The sequence below is a fragment of the Panthera uncia genome (genome assembly GCF_023721935.1).
Source record: "Panthera uncia isolate 11264 chromosome C1 unlocalized genomic scaffold, Puncia_PCG_1.0 HiC_scaffold_4, whole genome shotgun sequence".
In the NCBI taxonomy this organism is placed as follows: domain Eukaryota; kingdom Metazoa; phylum Chordata; class Mammalia; order Carnivora; family Felidae; genus Panthera; species Panthera uncia.
Window position 1 is genome coordinate 92,985,000 of NW_026057585.1, and position 18,462 is coordinate 93,003,461.

An 18,462-nucleotide genomic window follows, 5' to 3' on the forward strand; every position below is an offset into this window, starting at 1 on the left:
CATGGCTGGCATTAAGTGCAAGTGGGTTGGGGACAGAAGCATATGGACTGACCCGGCTAAGCTGTGCCTTCCTCCTTACAGCCGATAGAACTCTGACCATCTCTACCTTTTGCCCAGAGATGCACAGAACCCAGACCTTCCACGAAGACCTTCACTTTCAGAGTCTTCTTCTTTGAGTTTGTCGATTTTCTACTTTTCCTTCTACATGGCATTCTTCAAAGGCAGGGGAGGACCCCCTACCCCATCCGGGGCTGTTGCCTCCCAACAAAGTGGGCCGACAGAGTGGCATCATCCTTGAACCTCCAGATTTGTTTCTACCAAGGTCTTGCCGTTGACCTTGAAATTGGTCCTCGATTTCCCTGGGCTTCAATTTTCTCAACTGTAATGTGCTAACACATCATTGGGTCAATATGAAACTTCAACACCTGCATTCATTCATTCACTCAGCCCTCAAGGTGGCCCAGGTCTGACACCCCACTTCTCAGTGCTGCCGTTTGTGTTCATTGCCATCTTTGTGGCAGGTTTCCTGCCGGCACCCCTCTTTGCTGTGCTCAACAACTGGGTGGAGATCCGACTTGGACACCCACAAGTTCGCTGGGAGTATCCACCGCCAGTGGCTAAGTGGGCACAGGACATTGGAATCTGCCTGCTTCCGCTTGAGGCTCCGGCCCACCTTCTGGTCATTATGAATGTGAGCATGGGGCGGAAGAGGGGAATACAGGGGCAGAGGGGGAAATGGAGATTAGAGACTGGGAAAGGTGGTTTAGGAATAGGGAAACGGGTGCTGAATTCCAGGGTCAGAGATAGAGAAATAGAGGCAGGGGGCTAGGATTCTGGGCGCTGGCTCATCTTGCCCACACAAGTGGGTTTGGGCCCAGGTGGAGGTGAGTTTGGAGATTGGGCCCTGGAATCCCTCTGGCCCTGCAGGCTTTCCTCCTCGTCGCCTTCACCCCGGACTTAACGCGTCTCCTGTACGAGTACGAACACTACAGCCTGCTGTATGTACAGCTTTGTCAACTTCACACCTGCACCCACACCTCCAGCCTACCTTGCCCAGGAGGACCACTGCCCTGGGAGCCTTCAGGCTGGGATCTGGGCCTCTCTGGGAGGGGCGGGGCTCCGGAGCCCGGGGCCGGCGGGGCCCGGCTGGGGGGCGGGGTGCTGAGTCTGGAGGCGGAGCGGGGAGCCGGTGGGAGGGGTGGAGCGGGGCCTAACTGGGAGGACCGGAAGCCGAGTCTGCGCGGCGGACTGCCGGGCCGAGCGGAGGGGGTCAGGGCTGAGGGGGCGGGGCCAGGCTCCAGGGCGGGGAGGGGCGGGAGAGCCTCGCGGGACACCGCGCGCTCCCCAGCTCAGGTACGCGGCCTTTCGCGCGACGCACAGGAAAGCTGCTGGCCGTGCGTCTGGGTTTCACCATCTCCTTCCAGGTATTTGTGTATCGGACAGACCTGGGTTCGGCTTCTGGCTGCCGCCGACCAGCTGTAAACGGGGCTATGCCATAGAATAGAATCTAGAGGGTCGTAGTGAAGATTCGGCGTCAAGCATTTGCACAGCGCCCAGCACATTGTAGTAGGTCAATTAGTAGCACGGCTACTGTTATCTTTAGGCAACAGAGCTGGACGAAGGCGAGGAGGCCTGACCCCTCCAGCTTTGCTCAGGATCCTTTCTCCAGCCCTGCCTCTCCATCAGGGTCCCTAGTGTTATGCCTGTGTCTTTGGGCAAATGATAACTGCTTTATGCTTCAGTTTCTTCACCTGTAAAACGGGAACAGTAATTGTACTCCCCTCCTGGTGTTGCTGGGAGGATTGAGTGAATTAATACCCGGGAAACCCTCAGAATGGTGCCCTGCACTTACACATTCAGCTAGCTAAGGGACTCCTTCTCTCTTTGGCTCCCCCTCCCCCCAGCATGCGGTGTTCTCCGTGCGCCTCCTCGCCTGGCTCGTGCCCGACGTGCCAGCCGCCCTGGTTGCCAAGGTAAAGCGCGAAGCGCTATCCGGCCGAGCAGGAGCCTGCGGACGACCGGGAGTCGCTGCTTTCGGTCCGCGCTGCTAACGGATCCTGGCTCCTCCCCCTCTGAGCCTGCCCCGCCCCCCCTCGACCCGCCCTCAGACCTTAGCTCAGCCCCCTCTTGCTCCGCCCTCTGGTTTGGCCTCTCCTGGAGAGAGAATTGGCCGGGAGTCCCTACGGTTTCTGCCTGGCCCCGCCCCTCACCAAACCCCGCCCACGCCACGCCCCTTCTATTACATTCTCCCCACCTGCGTCCCCTCTGCTCTCGAAGGCCCGCCTATTCACCCTGACCAAGCCACCATGCTTTCTGTCCTGTGCAGCAGGGGCTCTGTCCCCAGAGCCCAGGACCAGGGGCGAGTGGGGAGGGGACTTCCAAAAACCTAGATTCCCCAGATGCTTCCTTCCATTTGGGGTCCTCTGCTTCCGGCTGGGGTCTTGGGCAGTACCTTGGCCAGCGGCCCCAAGGTTGGCCTGGGAGAGCTCTAGGGAGACCGTTAGTCCTGCATTGCCTTCCTCTCCCTGTCCCCGTCTCCTGCTCTGTGTGCAATGCGGGCAATAAACCTCCCTCTGCCCCCCAGCGTGCCACCTCCCCATAGACGCCTGGTTCCCGCACACACTGTATAGTGTGTCTTCACTATGTCGGGATGTTCTGGAGGCCAAGGGAGTGGAGGGACCCTAATCACTCGGTATTGAATGGTCACCAGTTGTTGGGGGAGAGTTCGTTGGGATCTGGGCCCAGGACCCCTGCCCATTATGCTCACGGAGGCCTGCCGTGTACGACTAAGAGTAAAGGGTTTAGTAGGGAGAGCTGAGACACCTCCCCACGGATGTTTGCACACTTTTCGCCAGATCCTCCCCCAAAGCCTGGTGATGCACTCCTTTGTTAAGGACTCAGGTTGGTGGTTGGGTCAGAGACCTGGGTTTGAATATTAGTTCTGACACCTATTGGCTGCACGACCTTGGGCAAGTTATTCATCCCCTGAACCTCAGTTTCATATCTGTAAAATAGAGACTTCATAGAGCCAACGAGAGATTTAACGCATTTATTGCGATACCTCCCCTGATTTAACCCGTACAAGCCTCCTGTCCTCATGTGATAGTAGGAGCAGTAACAGTATCGACCTCATAGGGTCGTGGCAGAGATTAAACGAAACTTTTCAAAAGTCTGCAGCTCTGTGACTTGGCTTTCCCCGAAGATCTGTATTACTACGTGTTTTTGCTAACCGGAAGAAATCCAAAGAACGTTTTTGCTTTTACGGAAAAAGGTGAAAAGGGAAAATAGCGTTTGGCACGCAGCGACCCCCTGAGCAGAGAGCCTGGCCCCACCAAGCTTTGCCCTGGTGCGACCCTCAGCATGTCATTATCAAGCCACCCGAGCTTTGTGCTTTATCTCCATCTATTTTGTGCATCTGTTAGCAAGATATGTCCTAAAGCGTCCGAAAAACCCAAGAGAGGTTATTTTTGGGGGGTATGGAAGTGCTAAAAACATTTTTCCAAATAAATGAATGATGATTGCTTCTTCGCTGCACGTCGTTTTGGCTTAGGAAAGACTTCACAGGAACGCTCTACTTTTGGACAGGGAGGGAAACCTGTAAATCAGTGTGAAGTGCTCAGAACAGTGCCTGGCACATAGTGGACAGTAAGTTATTAGCAACACGATTATTGGTATTTGTGTACGTATTCATATTACTACTATGTGCCTGGCAACTACCGAGTGCTTAAATGAATGGCAGAGAGTATTAGGAAGAAAGCAGCATTCCCTTTCCCGGGGTCGGGAAGGTTGCTGGCTGTAGAGTAGGCCCTCCTTACTGGAGGCTGGTTCTACTTGGGCTGTTGGTTTATTGAGGGCTCATTTGGTGTGGACTAGAGTCTGGGAAGGCTTCCTGGTGGAGGAGGCCATTGGAAATGGCAAAGGTGGGTCCTTCCAGGCAGCCGGGGTGGATGGGTCATTCATGAGAGCAGTGATGCTGGAAGGGCCGGCCAGGATGGTCCTGGATGCATCACGTCACCAAACTTTCACGATTTCCATCTCCCCGCCCTAGAGATGAGCATTCCCATTTTATAGATGCTGTAGCCAGCTCAGAGAGGGTCAGCAGAGGGGGAACTGCAGAGTTCTCAGGGTCCCTGAGGAGTCCAAGGCTCGGGAGGTTCTCTGTGAAGCCCCTCCACTCCCAGCGTGTCTCACGTTTGGGAAGCTCCAGAAAAGGGGGTGACATGTTTCCCAGGAGGAAAAGCAGTGCTTCCCCCATCTTTAGGACATCGGTCTAGGGTCCTTCGGAGCCTCTCCGGGGCATAGGACTCCTATTGTTCCAGCCCCCCTCTAGTACCCCAGACTGGCCAAACCGGTTCTAGGGAAGGGGGGCGGGGAGCAGGCACGTTGAGACAGCCGTCTGCCCGCCTGCGAGGTTCCCTCCGCCTTCGCCTCCCCCCTCCCCGCCCCACACAATACCCAGGAGCTTGCACTGCCCGGCTCGGGGGCCATGCCGACATCGCCCCCTGAGGACCCGGCTACAACCCCAGAGCCCCCAGGTGGTCTGGAGCCCTGGACCGTGTCGGAGGCTGGACGGAGCTCCCTGGCTGAGGTAGGGCCCCACCCTGCTGCCTGCAGCCCCATCCCTCCCGTCAGTCGTTCCAGAGTGAGTCCTTTGTGCTGCTTGCCTGGTCTCTGATCCTGGCTCCCACCCACTTATGGCCTCCTGGGGCTCCACAGCCCGTTTGGCCTAGATCCCCTTTCCAGCCACGACCTGCCACTTGGCTTTGTCCCTTGAGGGGCAGAGGGGCTGTGGCAGGGCCCTACTGCTCTGGGCATCGGGACAAGGGGCACCAGGGAGGGAGCAGGGAAGACCTGGGCACAGGAAGCCAGAGGTGCTCTCCCTGGACCGTGTAGTATTCAGAGACCCTCTCTGCCAGCCTTGCCAAGTGGGCCTATTGTCTGTGTGATTAGCAGTGCCCACTGATGGGACCCTCCCTGGCCCCTGCCCATCCTTCTCCGCCTGCAGAGACACTCATGATGACACAGGTCTCCTAGAGGGGGCAGCCAGGAGGGCCCTTATGTGCTACTTTACAGATGGGGACACTTGAGGCCCAGAAACAGGCTGTGACTTGCCTAAGGCCACACAGCCAGTCAGGGTCAACACTGGGCTTGAACTCTGGCAGGGGCTTTCCCCTGTGGGTTCCAGAATGACTGTTGGCACTAGAGTATCCTGTGATCGTGTCTGGGGCAGGGAATGTCCCTGCTACTTGGGGCCAGTTCTCTTCCTGTGGCTTTTTCCTCCCCTCCTTCCCACTCCCCCCCCCCCCCCCCGCCAGCAGAGATGAGCTACACATAATATGAACAGAGCTCTACTCCTCCTTGGTCCCCCAGCACTGAGATTGAGTGGGCCACATCTTTGGAAGGCCACAGCGCTGGTATCTCAGCCTGTGTATCCCCTGGTATCCCAGGGTCATTCCCATTGCCCTTTGGTCTGGACAGAGGTGGAGGCTGACTCACTCCTGACTTCCTCCCCCAGGGACCTACCTCCAGCCTGTCTCTCCAGAAAGCCTTCTACCGCCTTCCCTCAGCATTCACCCAGCCTTCTCCTCTAAGTCTTTAATACACGGGTGCTCCTGCCCCAAGGCTTCCATGTTTTTGCCCATTTATCCCTGTAACTCAGAAGGGTGTAGTGGATGTGTGCTCCCTGCCTTCCAGGAGCTTCCAAAATCCAAGTGGAGAGGCTCACCCAGAATGCAAGGGAATAGAATACTGTGAGTCCTTACAGAAGCAAGTAGGACTTCTATGTTGAGGACTTCAGATTCCTGGAGAGAAAGAGACCTCTCTGGTGGGCAGTGGTCTCGTGTCTCATTCCACATGCTCCTACAAAGAAGAGTGGGTCTCATCCTCACTGCCTCACTTTCCCCATCTGTGTGATGGGGGCAGTCAAGCCACCTGCCTGACTAGAGAAAGACTAATCACAATACTCAGTAGAATGACTATCAACTACAAAGCTCCCACTGTGTGCTAGCCGCATTGTACATGCTATCACGCATTCTCATATTCGTGTTTTATTATTTTTTTTTAACATTTATTCATTTTTGAGAGTGAGAGAGAGCATGAGCAGGGGAGGGGCAGAGAGAGAGGGAGACACAGAATCTGAAGCAGGCTCCAGGCTCTGAGCTGTCAGCACAGAGCCTGACGCGGGGCTCAAACTCACAAACTGCGAGATCATGACCTGAGCTGAAGTCAGACGCTCAACCGACTGAGCCACCCAGGCGCCCCTCACATTCGTGTTTTAAAGTTGGCACGACTAGCCTATCTACCAGATGAGGAAACAGAGATGTGCTCAGATGGACAGAGGTTTAAGGTACAAGCTAAAGCTGTGCCTGTGGGGAGGGCCTGGACCCTTAGGAGTAACTGTCTCTTAGGAGCAGCCCCACCCCGCCCCAGGCAGGGACTGAAGAGAGCAGGGGAGCAGTTGGGCGCCTGTGCAGAGTGGTCCCCCACTGGGTCCTCTTCCATCCCTCTCTCCCAAGGTCACTGACACTGTCACTGTTCCTCTCAGGTCAAGATTTTCTCCCTCTCTATGTTTACCGGGCCCCTGGGTATTTCGGCTGGAACAGTTTGTCATTACTTCCTCCAGGAAGCCTTCCTGGAATGCTCAGGGCAAGTTGAGCGCCGATGGTTCCTCTGCCTGGGCTCCTGCCAACCCAGTTTGTAACTGTTTTCAGTTTTAACTCCCTCACTGGACTGGCAACCCCGCGGGGCACAAAACATTTGTTCATCTGTCTCCCTGGGTTTCTCTGTGCTTCTCATCTGTCTCTGAGTATCTGGTCTGCGAAATTTTCGGTGTCTCTGTCTGTCCGTCTCCATCTCTGGGTCCCTGAATGTCTTGGCGTCTGTGGTTTTCTGGGTTTGAGTCTTTTGGGGTCTCCGTTCCGAGATGCTGCCTAAGGGGTCTCTGTATCTCTGGGTCCCTATCTCTGTCTCTGTCCTCTGGGTCTCCTTGCCCTGCCAGGCTGGGCACTGCTCCTCTGGCCTGAGGGGGCCCCTGGGGGGGGTCCATCCTGCCCTGCCTGCCCACAGTGAGGCCAGGCTAGGGTAGGCCCCCGCCCAGCCCGCTGCCTGCTCCCTCCCTCCCTACCGCTTGCCTCACCACAGGGTTTGATGAATCAAACTCTTTGTCTGGGTGGGATCTCCCCCAGCCAGCTGGGCAGAGAGAGGGCTTCCCCTGCCGGAGCAGAGCAACATCAGCAGAGGCCCTCGGCTGGAGAGGTGAGGGGGCTGCAGGAGGGCAGCCAGAGGAGGGCCACGGGGGAAGGGCTGTGGGGGCCGCGATCCCTCAATCAATAGGCCTGTCCCGAGGCTCCGGCAGACTCCTTGGCATGACTTCCTGCCCAGAGAGGACCCGGTCAGCTGGCTTGATCCCCGGGGGCTGGGAGCTGGGGCAAGGAAGGACCCCTTCTCTCGCCCCAAGCCGGGGAGCGGGGACATCTCCCTGCCCTTCTCCTGGGAGGGCCTAGCCTGATCTGGGTGGTGGCCCGCCTGCCAGTCCGTGACCCTCCCAGCCAGCTTGGCAGGGTGTGGGCACCACTCAGCGTTGAAGGCTGTAACTCTGGGCACGGGAGAGGAGGTTGGGTAACACCAAGGCAAGGACGTCTGGGCCCGTGTGTTTGTGTCTGGATCCTGGTGTGTGAGTGTGAATGGAACAGGAGTGAGAGCTCGAGTGGATACACAAGTATCTGATGGGTCGGCATGTGTGTCTGTGTGTGTGTATGAGAGAGAGAGAGAGAGTCTGTGTGAATGTATGTAGCTGGGTGAAAAGTGTGTGAATGTGAGAGCCTGTGGACGTGAAATGTCTGAGCGTATCTGTGAAAGTGTGTATGTCCGTGCGTGTCCTGGGAAGAAGGCGTGTGTGCAAGTCCACGGAACATACGTGTGTTTGTGTGACAGCGTAGGTACCTGTGTGTCTGAGCCTGGGTCAGCGAGAGCTGGAAGCGTGCGAGGCGGTTAAAAGCGCAGCCTCAGAAGCTACGCTGCCTGGCTTTGAGCCCTGGCTTCACCACATACCAAAGGACCTCTGTGCCTCGCTCTCCTCACCTATAAAATGGGGACGATAATAGCGACCGCTCAGGGTTGTTGTGCAAATGCAATAATGTATCCAAAGCACTTGGCCCGCCCTTCGGTAAGTGTCAAATGAGTAGGAGCTTCAGCGCGAGCTATCGCCGTGCAGTTGGCTGTGTGGCTGGTACAGCTGTGGGTACACAAGGGTTTGTCCAGGCCTCCGAGACAAAGGTGGCTTGCTGGCCAGCCCTGCTGTTCCGTGCCCGCCTCTGATACCTTTTCCCCTACAGGTCCAGGTGGGTGGCAGAGCAAAGGAGGCATGGACTGTGGGCCACCTGCCACCCTCCAGTCCCACCTGGCCGGGCCACGTGGCACTGCCCGCCGCCCAGTAGCCGTGTGCCAGCAGGAGAGTCTGTCCTTTGCAGAGTTGCCCACCCTGCAGCCCCCGAGCCCTGTGTGTCTGGATCTCTTCCCCGTCGGCCCAGAGGAGCTGCAGGCTCCTGGCAGCCGCTGGTCCCTGGGGACCCCTGCTCCTCTCCAAGGGCTGCTATGGCCACCATCCCCAGGAGTCTCAGACAGCGAGATCTCCACCGGTGGGGGAATGCGGCCCAGCAGGGCTGGCAGCTGGCCACACTGTCCCAGTGCCCAGCCCCCAGCTCTGGAGGGACCCTGGAGTCCCCAGCACCCACAGCCACAGCGCCGGGCCAGCCACGGCTCAGAGAAGAAGTCAGCCTGTGAGTCACTCTGGGTGGTGGCCCAGTGGGGCAGATAGGGGAGAGGCTGGGTGGTTCTTTCGGGACTCTTAAGCCCCTGAGTTCTCCAAACAGGCAGGACAAGTGGTAGATTTTAGTGGTAAGGGAAGGAACTGGAGCTCAGGGAGGACAAGTGACTTGTCGGATGTTGCACAGCAAATGAGCGGCTGCCCTGGGCTCCTTGGCCCCTTGCCCACTGCAGTCAGGCACTGTGCTCTCTCTACCCCTCTTGCTGATCCCATTTTTTTTGGGGGGGACCACATCCTGGCAAAAACATTGGCCTTTCCCTGAGGCGTGTCCTTCAGACGCTCAGGGCCACGGGGTAGCAGCAGGCAGGAGTAGAGAGAGCGCCCAGTGGATGGATGCCAGCCTGTGCTCTCACCCCACTTGCCTGCAGGGCGCAAGATGCGGGTGTACCAGCGTGAAGAGCTCCCTGGCAGCCCTGAGGCCCATGCCGTCTTCCTGGAGCCTGGCCAGGCAGCAGAGCAAGCCCTGAGCACAGAGGAGCCTAGGCCCCTGGAGCTGTCTGGGCCCTCCCGGTTAGGCCTGGAGGGGCCTGAGCGGAGGCGCTTCTCGGCCTCTGAATTGATGACCCGGCTGCACTCTTCCCTGCGCCTGGGGCGGAATTCAGCAGCCAGGGTGCCGACCCCAGGGTCAGGCACTGGAGCAGCTCGGGAAGGTACCAGCTTCTCCCCTGGGCCCTAAGAGCAGGCCATGAGCCAGATGCAGCAGGGGCCCCGGCCCACACCTGAGACTGGGTGCTGGACAGCTGGAGGATGGCACCCCAGGTGCCCAGCGCCATTCTTGGAGCCACCCGCCCTCAGCTCTCGCTCTCTCCAGGGAAGGCGTCCAGAAGGGAGTCGCGCGGTGTAGAGACGAGGGCGGACGGTACGGCGATGCCAGCCCCTGTTGAGCTGAGCGGCGGCCATAGCGGCTGGCCCGAGCCCAGGTACCATCTCCTACTTCGAGCTCGGCCCGAGGAGGGGTGCAGGCGAAGAAGGGCCCTGACACCGTCCCTTTCTTAGGCTGGACGCGCAGGAAGAGCTGGCTCTGGGTTCCAGGAGCGCCAGCGAGCGGCGCCAGTCCCGGTTTCTCCTTAACAGTACGTGGGAGGAAGGGCTGGGGGCCCGGGGGGTTGGGGGAGTTCGGAGGTTGGGATCTTGCGAGAGAGGGAGGGAAATGAATGTCAGCAGCAAGCACGCGGCGGCTGGCACGCGGGGGGCGCGCCAGCCGCGTTGACGGAACGGATGAGGGAGGGAGGGAGGGAGTGCGTGCGCGAGGCCACCGTGTCCCGCGACCCGAACCTTCCGAAAGGCGCGCTTAGGGAGGCGGGCTCTCGGGGAGCCGGGCGGGAGCCGGGCGGGGCAGGCGGGCGCCCCACGGCCCTCCCCCGCCCCTCTCCCCGCCCAGCGGTCCTCTACCAGGAATACAGCGACGTGGCCAGCGCCCGCGAACTGCGGCGGCAGCAGCGCGAGGAGGAGGGCCCGGGGGACGAGGCGGAGGGCGCGGAGGAGGGGCCCGGGCCGCCGCGCGCCAACCTCTCCCCGAGCAGCTCCTTCCGGGCGCAGCGCTCGGCGCGAGGCTCCACCTTCTCGCTGTGGCAGGACATCCCCGACGTGCGCGGCAGCGGCGTCCTGGCCACGCTGAGCCTGCGCGACTGCAAGCTGCAGGAGGTGGGCGCCGGGGGTCGGCGGGGCGGGGTGGGCGGGGCTGCCCGCCGGGGAGGTGGCGCTGGGGCCCGCGGGGGGCGGGGCCGGGAGGACGCGGTCCCGGGACTCGGCGGGGCCCTGGGGTACCCGGCCAGTGGGGCTGCGACCGGCGGGAGGTGGGCAGGGGCCTCAGCGGGGAAGGCGGGGCCACAAGGGGGCGGGGCCGGCGGGACCGTCCATGGGAAAGGTGGGTGCCGGGGGACCTGACAGGGTGGGCTGGCTGCCGGCGGGCTGGGAGCGGGGCGGGAGGCGAGGGCGGCAGCCGGACGAAGGGGTGGGGTGAGGGGCGGAGTCAGGCCGGGCGGGCCGAGGTGGGATCGAGAAAGCGAGGACAGGGGAGGGGCAGAGCCCTCGGGAGGGAAAACGCGTGGTGCGCGAGCGACTCTGCTGGCCTGGGACCGGGGGCGGGGCTAAACGCAGGGCTCCCCGCGGAGGGGCGGGGCCACTAGGGCCCGGCCCAATGGGTGGAGCCAGGGACTCAGTCAAGGTCTTCGGTTGGGTTTGAACAATTGCGCGCGGCTGGAGGTGGGTCCCCTGAACCCGCCTGCCCCCAGGTATTCGGAGGTGGGGCTAGAAAAGGGGCGGGGACACGGGGGTGCGGCGTCTAACGCGGTGGTGGCCAGGGCTGGCGCAGCCGGGGGTTGGGGGCGAAGGGGCAAGGAGGGGGAGGAGGGCGGGAGGGAAGTGAGGTCAGGGATGGGCCGTTCCGGCTCTTTCAACCCCGCGTCCACCCACACTCAGGCCAAGTTCGAGCTGATCACGTCCGAGGCCTCATACATCCACAGCCTGTCGGTGGCCGTGGGCCACTTCTTGGGCTCTGCTGAACTGAGCGAATGTCTAGGGGTGCAAGACAAGCAGTGGCTCTTCTCCAAACTGCCTGAGGTCAAGAGCACCAGCGAGAGGTGAGGGAGTGGTCCGGTCAGGGGTGTTGCGGGGGCGGGGGAGGGGGGGCCCAGGTCTGGCTCTCTCCTTGGCCCTGACCCTGACCCCTCGCCGGACCCCTCAGGTTCCTGCAGGACCTGGAGCAGCGGCTAGAGGCCGATGTCCTGCGCTTCAGCGTGTGCGACATTGTGTTGCGCCACTGCCCAGCCTTCCGCCGAGTCTACCTGCCCTACGTCACCAACCAGGCCTACCAGGAGCGCACCTACCAGCGCCTGCTGTAGGGCGGGAGGCTCTGAAGGGCGGGGGAGGAGGCGGGGAGGGGGGAAGGAGGGAGGGTAAGAGGGGGGGTCTTAGGCGGGAGGGGGTACCGAGGACTGGGTGAGGAAGGGTGACCTGGGAGGGGAGCAGGTCCTGAACAGGCCTCTCTGTCGAGGATGAGGTTAGATCCAAGCGCCAGAGGCAGGAGGGATGTGCTGAGAAGGCACCTGAAAAACCAAGGTGGTGGCTGGGGTCATGGATCCTGGCCGTTCGAGGGACCGAGAACCCATCCGTGACTCCAACCCCCTCCCCATCTTTCAGTCTGGAGAATCCCAAGTTCCCTGGCATACTGGCTCGCCTGGAGGAGTCTCCCGTATGCCAGCGTCTGCCCCTCACCTCCTTCCTCATCCTGCCATTTCAGAGGATCACCCGCCTCAAGATGCTCGTGGAGGTACCTAGAGGGCTACAGCGAGGGCCGCGTGAGGAAAATGGTGCTGTGCCCTCCACAGCCCCTCCGGGTACCCACGGGTGGGCAGGGTTATAGGTGGAGGTCATGGCCTGCCTCACTGCACCGACCCCACCCTCCAGAACATCCTGAAGAGGACAGCACAGGGCTCAGAAGATGAAGATGTGGCCACCAAAGCCTTCAATGCGCTCAAGGAGGTGAGCTCGGCTCCCGAGGGCCTCCCCCAAACACCCGCATATCTCTGAATGAGCCCCCCGCCATCAGAGCTTCTGGTCCCCAGGAGGGGGTCTGAGGCTGGGCTCTGGGAGCCGGGGTTGGGTGGGGGATGGGGGGGCTGCAGGTGACCCACCCACGGCCTCCCCAGCTGGTGCAAGAGTGCAATGCCAGTGTGCAGTCCATGAAGAGGACAGAGGAGCTCATCCACCTGAGCAAGAAGATCCACTTTGAGGGCAAGGTTCGTGTCCGCAGCTGGGGGGATGGGGTCCACAAAGGGGCAAGTCTTGTTCCCTTCCCCCCTGGGCACTGGGAGCCAGTTCATCACTGCCCACCCCCTCCCATTCCCTGTTCTGTGCTCTTTGCCCTGCTGTCCTGGGCCTGACCTGCCCTCCCCCTTGCCTCTTCCTTCCTTTCAGATCTTCCCACTGATCTCTCAGGCCCGCTGGCTGGTTCGGCACGGGGAGCTGGTGGAACTGGCACCGCTGCCCGCGGCACCCCCTGCCAAGCTGAAGCTTTCCAGCAAGGCAGTCTACCTGCACCTCTTCAATGACTGCTTGCTGCTCTCCCGGCGGAAGGAGTGAGTCTGGGCAGGGTGGGGGGAAGGAGACTGGAGCCAGGCTCCCTTCTTGCCCACCAGTGGGCTCACAACCACAGCCACCATTGGGCTCAAGAACCACAGGTCAGACTGGGCTGCCCAGGCACCCCGAGCCTTGCAGACTCCCCCAAGAAAGTCAGAGATGTGAGGCAAGTCCATTCCATTTTCCAGACCTAAGAACCAAGGGCTGGACTGTATGTGGAGGACTGGACGCTACTCTGAACCTAAGCCAAGTAGAGCAGAGATTAAGAGCTCGATCCTGGAGCCCCCGCTCCGCCCTGAGTCTTGATGGTGATGGCCAACATTTGCTGAGTCTGTGCCAGGCATGCTGTGTGGATTATTCTCTGTACTTCTTTAAACATCTCCCTGGAAAGTAGGCTCCCTTATTATTCTCAAGATCGCGTAGCTAGTGAAGTGCAGGAGCCAGGAAGCCGGGTCCGTCTGATGTTGGATCCCGGGCTCTTAACCGTTGTATTATCCTGTCTTCCATCTGTAAGATAGAGACTACCAGGTAGGGAGATTCAGTGTCGTAATAATACGTGGAAAGGCCATAGCATAGTACCTGGCATATGGTGAACGCTCAGCATTAGCTGTGAGTGGTAAGTTTGGGATGAGTGAGAAGACTTTCCGAGGGAGGTAAGCCTTAAGGCTGGATGCGATGAAGAATGGACTCCTTGCACTATGGGCAGGGTTCGTTCCTGATTCATTCATTCACTCATTCATTCAGATGTCCCCGAACCCCTATTCTCTCCCGGGCCCTTTTGGGTGCCAGGGACATAAAGCTGAATGAGACTTGTTTTCTGCTTACAGGAGCTCTCAGAACAATTCAAATACATCCTGGTAACCACCTGGTTAGGGTTTTGATGGAAAGCATCCCCTGGCCTGGGGTGAGAATCAGTAAAGCTTCAAAGAGGAAGGGACACCTGAGCTGGGTTTTGAAGCATAAATAGGACTTTGCCAGGTAGAGGAGGAGTTTGGGAGGATATATAGCAAAGTCACAGTGAGGTGTAACGGCAGATTGTGTTCAGGGGATGATGAAGCCTGCTCTGGCTGGGTTTGCAGAGGGGAAGGGCAGGAGAAGGAAGCTGGGGTGTTGAAAGTCATAGTGCAGAGGTTGGGCGTCCTGAGGGCCATGGGGAGTGTGGAGAGTGAAACAGATGAGTGACATCTTACTCCCGGCCAATTTGGGGGATGGACTGGAAGGGGAGAGACCAGAAGCTGTGGCAGTTGTCCCCAGGTGACAATAGATGCTTCGGAACTGGTGGGGGGGGCGGGGGGGGGGGGGGCTTGTGGTAAGTGGATTCCAGGAACAATAGGGAGTTAGATAGGATGGAGATGCTGGCTGGGTGTGCAGGGAAAGGGAGGGAAGAGTCAGGGAGAGGGAGGCAAGGGGCGCGAATGACGGTTGAGTTTCCCCCTGGGCACCCTGAAGGAGTATTTCCCCGGAATGGGGAACAGTGAAATGATCCGGTTTGGAGCGAGGCATACTGACTTCGGTTTAGATGGGTTGAGAAGAAGGAATCCGTGGGACATCCTTGACCCACCCACCTGCCCCTTCTTCCCACGAGTGTTTGTTGAGCCCACACTGTGGGCCAGGCGGGGCGAAGCACTGGGATAGAGTGGGGCAAACAAGAGACAAAGTTCAGGTTCTACACCAGTTAGAGAGGCAGACCCTACACAGGGCAGGGTCTCCTCCGAGTGGCTGTCCGTGGGCTCTTTAGAACAGGGACCCACGGGAGAGGCGCAGAGAGAACTTGGACGCTCGCCTGGGGCAGCGACCGGCTTTTGTCACCTCCACTTGCGTCAGGGAGCCGGCAGGAACGGGGTCCCCGTTCCCTGTGGGGACGGTGCTGGCTGTCGGGGAGGTGATGTCTTGCACAGCCAAGTTTCCTTGGGGAGGGAGCCGGAGTTCTCCTTCGGATCAGAACTCACCTGTCCTGAGGGTGGGGCTGGGAGCCTGGGGATGAGCCAGGCTGACCTCACCTCCCCGGGGCCCTGCAGGCTGGGGAAATTCGCCGTGTTCGTCCATGCCAAGATGGCCGAGCTCCAGGTGAAGGATCTGAGCCTCAAGCTCCAGGGCATCCCCGGCCACGTGTTCCTCCTGCAGCTCCTCCACGGGCAACACGCGAAGCACCAGTTCCTGCTGAGGGCCCGGACGGAGTGAGTGGGCCTGGGTGTGGGGAGAGAGGACCCCTAGGAGGGCACGAGGCCTTTGACCTCTGGCTGCGGGACGGTGGCCTGAGGCAGGACACAGGCGGAGGTGGCGTCCGGGGTGGGGGGGGCTTCTGGGCCCGCTCTGTCCTTAGGCTCAGAGCTGGGTGGGGCACAGGCTTGGGGACAGGGCTGTGGGGTGGGCCCTGGGGTGGGTCCTGAGTCTGGACATCATACCCGATTCTCCCAGCCCTGTCTCGCCACTCTGGCCCTGGGAGATTGCACTTTGCGCCTTGTGACAGCTCCGCCTCCCCCTCCCTAGAAGTGAGAAGCGGCGGTGGATCTCGGCCATGTGCCCCCCCCAGCTCCCGGGAGGACAAGGAGGTCTTCAGCGAAGGCCAAGGTAGCAGCCCGCTGCACCCCCCCCCGCCCCCCGCCACCCCCACTTCTAGGCCCACATCCCCCGGGGCTGGGTCCTTCCCTTTCCTCCAGTCCTGGTGCCATGTTGCCCGCAGGCCCAGCAGGGAGAGAGATCAGCTGACCCCGGGGCAGTGGGGGCGGCTGTGCAGAACCTTGAAGGAGGGGCGGGTTTTACAGGCGACAGGCCGACCTCCTCTCCCCCCCCTCCCATCTCACCCCTACAGAAACCCACTTTACAAGCTAGAAAACAGGTTCAGAGGGGTAGAGTGACCTGTCCAAGTAGGTGGCGGAGCTGAGACGGGAACCCGGGTTCGTCTCTGCCCTAGTTGTAAAGAGGACAGGAACCGGCATGGCCAGGGGGTGGGGGGTGACGCAGAGGCTTCTCTCTGGGGTGTGAATGAGGCTGGTCAGCCAGAGTGCTGCCCAATCACAGAGGACCTTGAGGGAGCAGATACCAGGCAGCTACTGAAGGCTTTTGAGCAGGGGAGTTAGGGCTGAGCTAAGGAAGGGAGTGGAAGGGAACTCATTCCTACCCATACCTGCCATGTGTCAGGCCTGGTATTAGGGGCTTTTATATGCATTTACTTTACTTAATCCTCATGACAAGCCTGTTAAGTAGACTCTTCCCCCCCCCTGCCCCCTCCCACATCTGAGAAAACAGGCTCAGAAATGTTAAGTAATTTGCCCAAGGTCAGGTAGCCCATGGGTAGCGGAGCTGGGATTCAAGCCAGGTCTGGCCCCAAAGTCTGTGGTTTTCCCAATACTGCCAGCCTGCCTGCTGTGGTAGAAGGAGCCTAGGGCCTAGACTGAAGCCGGTTCTCTGGGTTGGGCTAGGAGTCCTGTTTGGGCTGTGGGGTAAGCTTCCCGCAGCTTCCAGACAGTTGGTCAGGGAAAGCCCCTGAAGGATGAAGAGGGGCGGCCATGAAAAGATCTGGGGAAAAGCACTCCTGGGAGGAGAAGCAGCCAGTGCAAAGGCCCTGAGGCAGAAGGGAGTTCAGAATATTTGGGGAACAGCAGGGCAGCCGGTGTCGCTGAGCTTCCTGAGCAAGGGGGAGAGGGGAGGAGGAGAGGAGGGGAGGCTAGCAAGAAGGCAATGCCATCCCATGCACGGCTTTGGAGGCTTGGGGAGGACTCTGGATTTTATTTTATTCGAAGAGGACTGGGAAGCGCTGGAGGGTTGTAACTGGGGGAGTGATGTGACTTGAAACCCAGTTGAGAAGGATGGATTAGAGAGAGCCCCAGAGAAGTAACAGGGGCCTATGAAGGGGCCATTACCGTTTTGTGGGGGGGGGGGGGATCTGGGGGCAGTTGGACATCGGCCTGGAGGTCAGCATCAAGGTGTCAGATTGAGCTGGGGAGGCGAGAGCCCTGGGCACAGAAGCAATAAGCGAAGCCGGGAGGGGCTGGATTCACCTAGGGCTTGTGTTTCGGGTAAGAGAGGAGAGTGGCCAGGGCGGGCAGAGGGAGGTGCAGAGGAAATGAAGCCGCAGTGGCCACCCCTCCTACCCCTTTGCTTCCTCCTCCTACCCCTCCCTGCCCCCTCTTACATTCCCCTGGGGGCTCCCTCACTCTCCCCTGGGCTGTCAGACCGCCCCCAGGTTCAGTGTGTCAGGACATACAAGGCACTGCAGCCAGATGAGCTGACCCTGGAAAAGACTGACATCCTGGCAGTGAGGACCCAAACCAGCGACGGTGAGAAGGGCCTCCTGGGAAGGCCTCCCTGATGGGGCTTGGGTGGGTAGGAGGTCGCTAGATGGCTAAGATATCACAGGAGAAGCTTGTGCAAGTGTTGATCAACCACAGCATGCAGGAATCAAGTTAGACAAGAGGAGGAACTTCCTGCTCATAAAGGTGTAGGATTTGGAGTGACTGATGGGGGGAGAGTGGGAAATACCCTTCGTAGAGGATGTCGGGAAAAACAGGTCAGAAGTTCATCTGCAAGGCTGCCAGAGGCAGGGTCCTTCCTGGAGCTGGGAGATGCTGGGATGATGTCACCTCGGCCCCGGGGGTGCAGACAAGGCTTGCATCAGGGCCTAGGCGTTCCCTTGCAGACCTGGCCCTGGTGTCCCTTCGATGCCACTCACGGATGCTGCTCCTGGCCTGTGTGCCTGTAGGCTGGCTGGAGGGGGTCCGCCTGGCAGATGGTGAGAAGGGGTGGGTGCCCCAGGCCTACGTGGAAGAGATCAGCAGCCTCAGTGCCCGCCTTCGAAACCTCCGGGAGAAGAAGCGGATCACAAGTGCCACCAGCAAAGTGGGGGAGCCCCCCGTGTGATGGGCAGCCGCGGCCTGGGGCATCATGCCCGCCTCCTGGACAGGTCTGGAGGGACCTGTTGTGTCCCATGCCCCAGGCCATCGCGGCTGCGCCTTGGCCTGGCATCGAGAGTATAGCCTGTCTTCGTGTTCCTTAAAGTCCACGCTTTGGGGCCAATGCCGGTTTCTTCCTCTGGCATAGGGACTGCACAGGTGACATATGACAAGGACTTGGGGCCCCTTCCCTTCACCCTGCCAGACTCTTAGTCCCTCTGGCAGGGGCCTGGCTCTGGTGCTGTTGGGTGCTGGGACTTGTATGTATATATGTATATATTATCTGGGATCTTCTGGCCACAGCCTGCATGGGCCCTGGTTGCTGTGGCTTTTCTGTAAATAAACTCCCATGATGCCTTTGCTTGGAGTCTGTGAGCTGTCTGATGCTGCCCCCACCCCCCCACCCCTTGCCCCACTTCCCCAACTAAAGGTCGGGGGGGGGGGGTCTCTGGCTGCGTCTCAGTGGGGATTTGCCTTTCCATGGAGTTCACATCTTTTTAAAAATTTTTTTAACATTTATTCATTTTTGAGAGACAGAGAGAAACAGAGCGCGAATGGGGGAGAGGCAGAGAGAGAGGGGGACACAGAGTCCGAAGCAGGCTGCAGGCTCCGAGCTGTCAGCACAGAGCCCGACACGGGGCTCGAACCCACGGACTGTGAGATCAT

The 18,462-nt window shown here is 59.8% G+C and overlaps 1 protein-coding gene across 1 annotated transcript; it reads left to right on the plus strand.

Annotated features, from left to right (window-relative positions):
* Nucleotides 1-8,339: 8,339 nt before the first annotated feature.
* ARHGEF19 (Rho guanine nucleotide exchange factor 19) lies at nt 8,340-18,163 on the plus strand. Its single transcript, XM_049618916.1, is given in 16 exon segments — nt 8,340-8,777; nt 9,193-9,474; nt 9,636-9,744; nt 9,821-9,897; nt 10,110-10,468; nt 11,246-11,406; nt 11,511-11,663; nt 11,966-12,095; nt 12,233-12,307; nt 12,475-12,564; nt 12,743-12,903; nt 14,923-15,081; nt 15,395-15,428; nt 15,430-15,475; nt 17,080-17,184; nt 17,607-18,163. Coding segments are annotated over 16 exon segments (2,514 nt in total). The 5' UTR covers nt 8,340-8,362; the 3' UTR covers nt 17,765-18,163.
* Nucleotides 18,164-18,462: the final 299 nt, after the last annotated feature.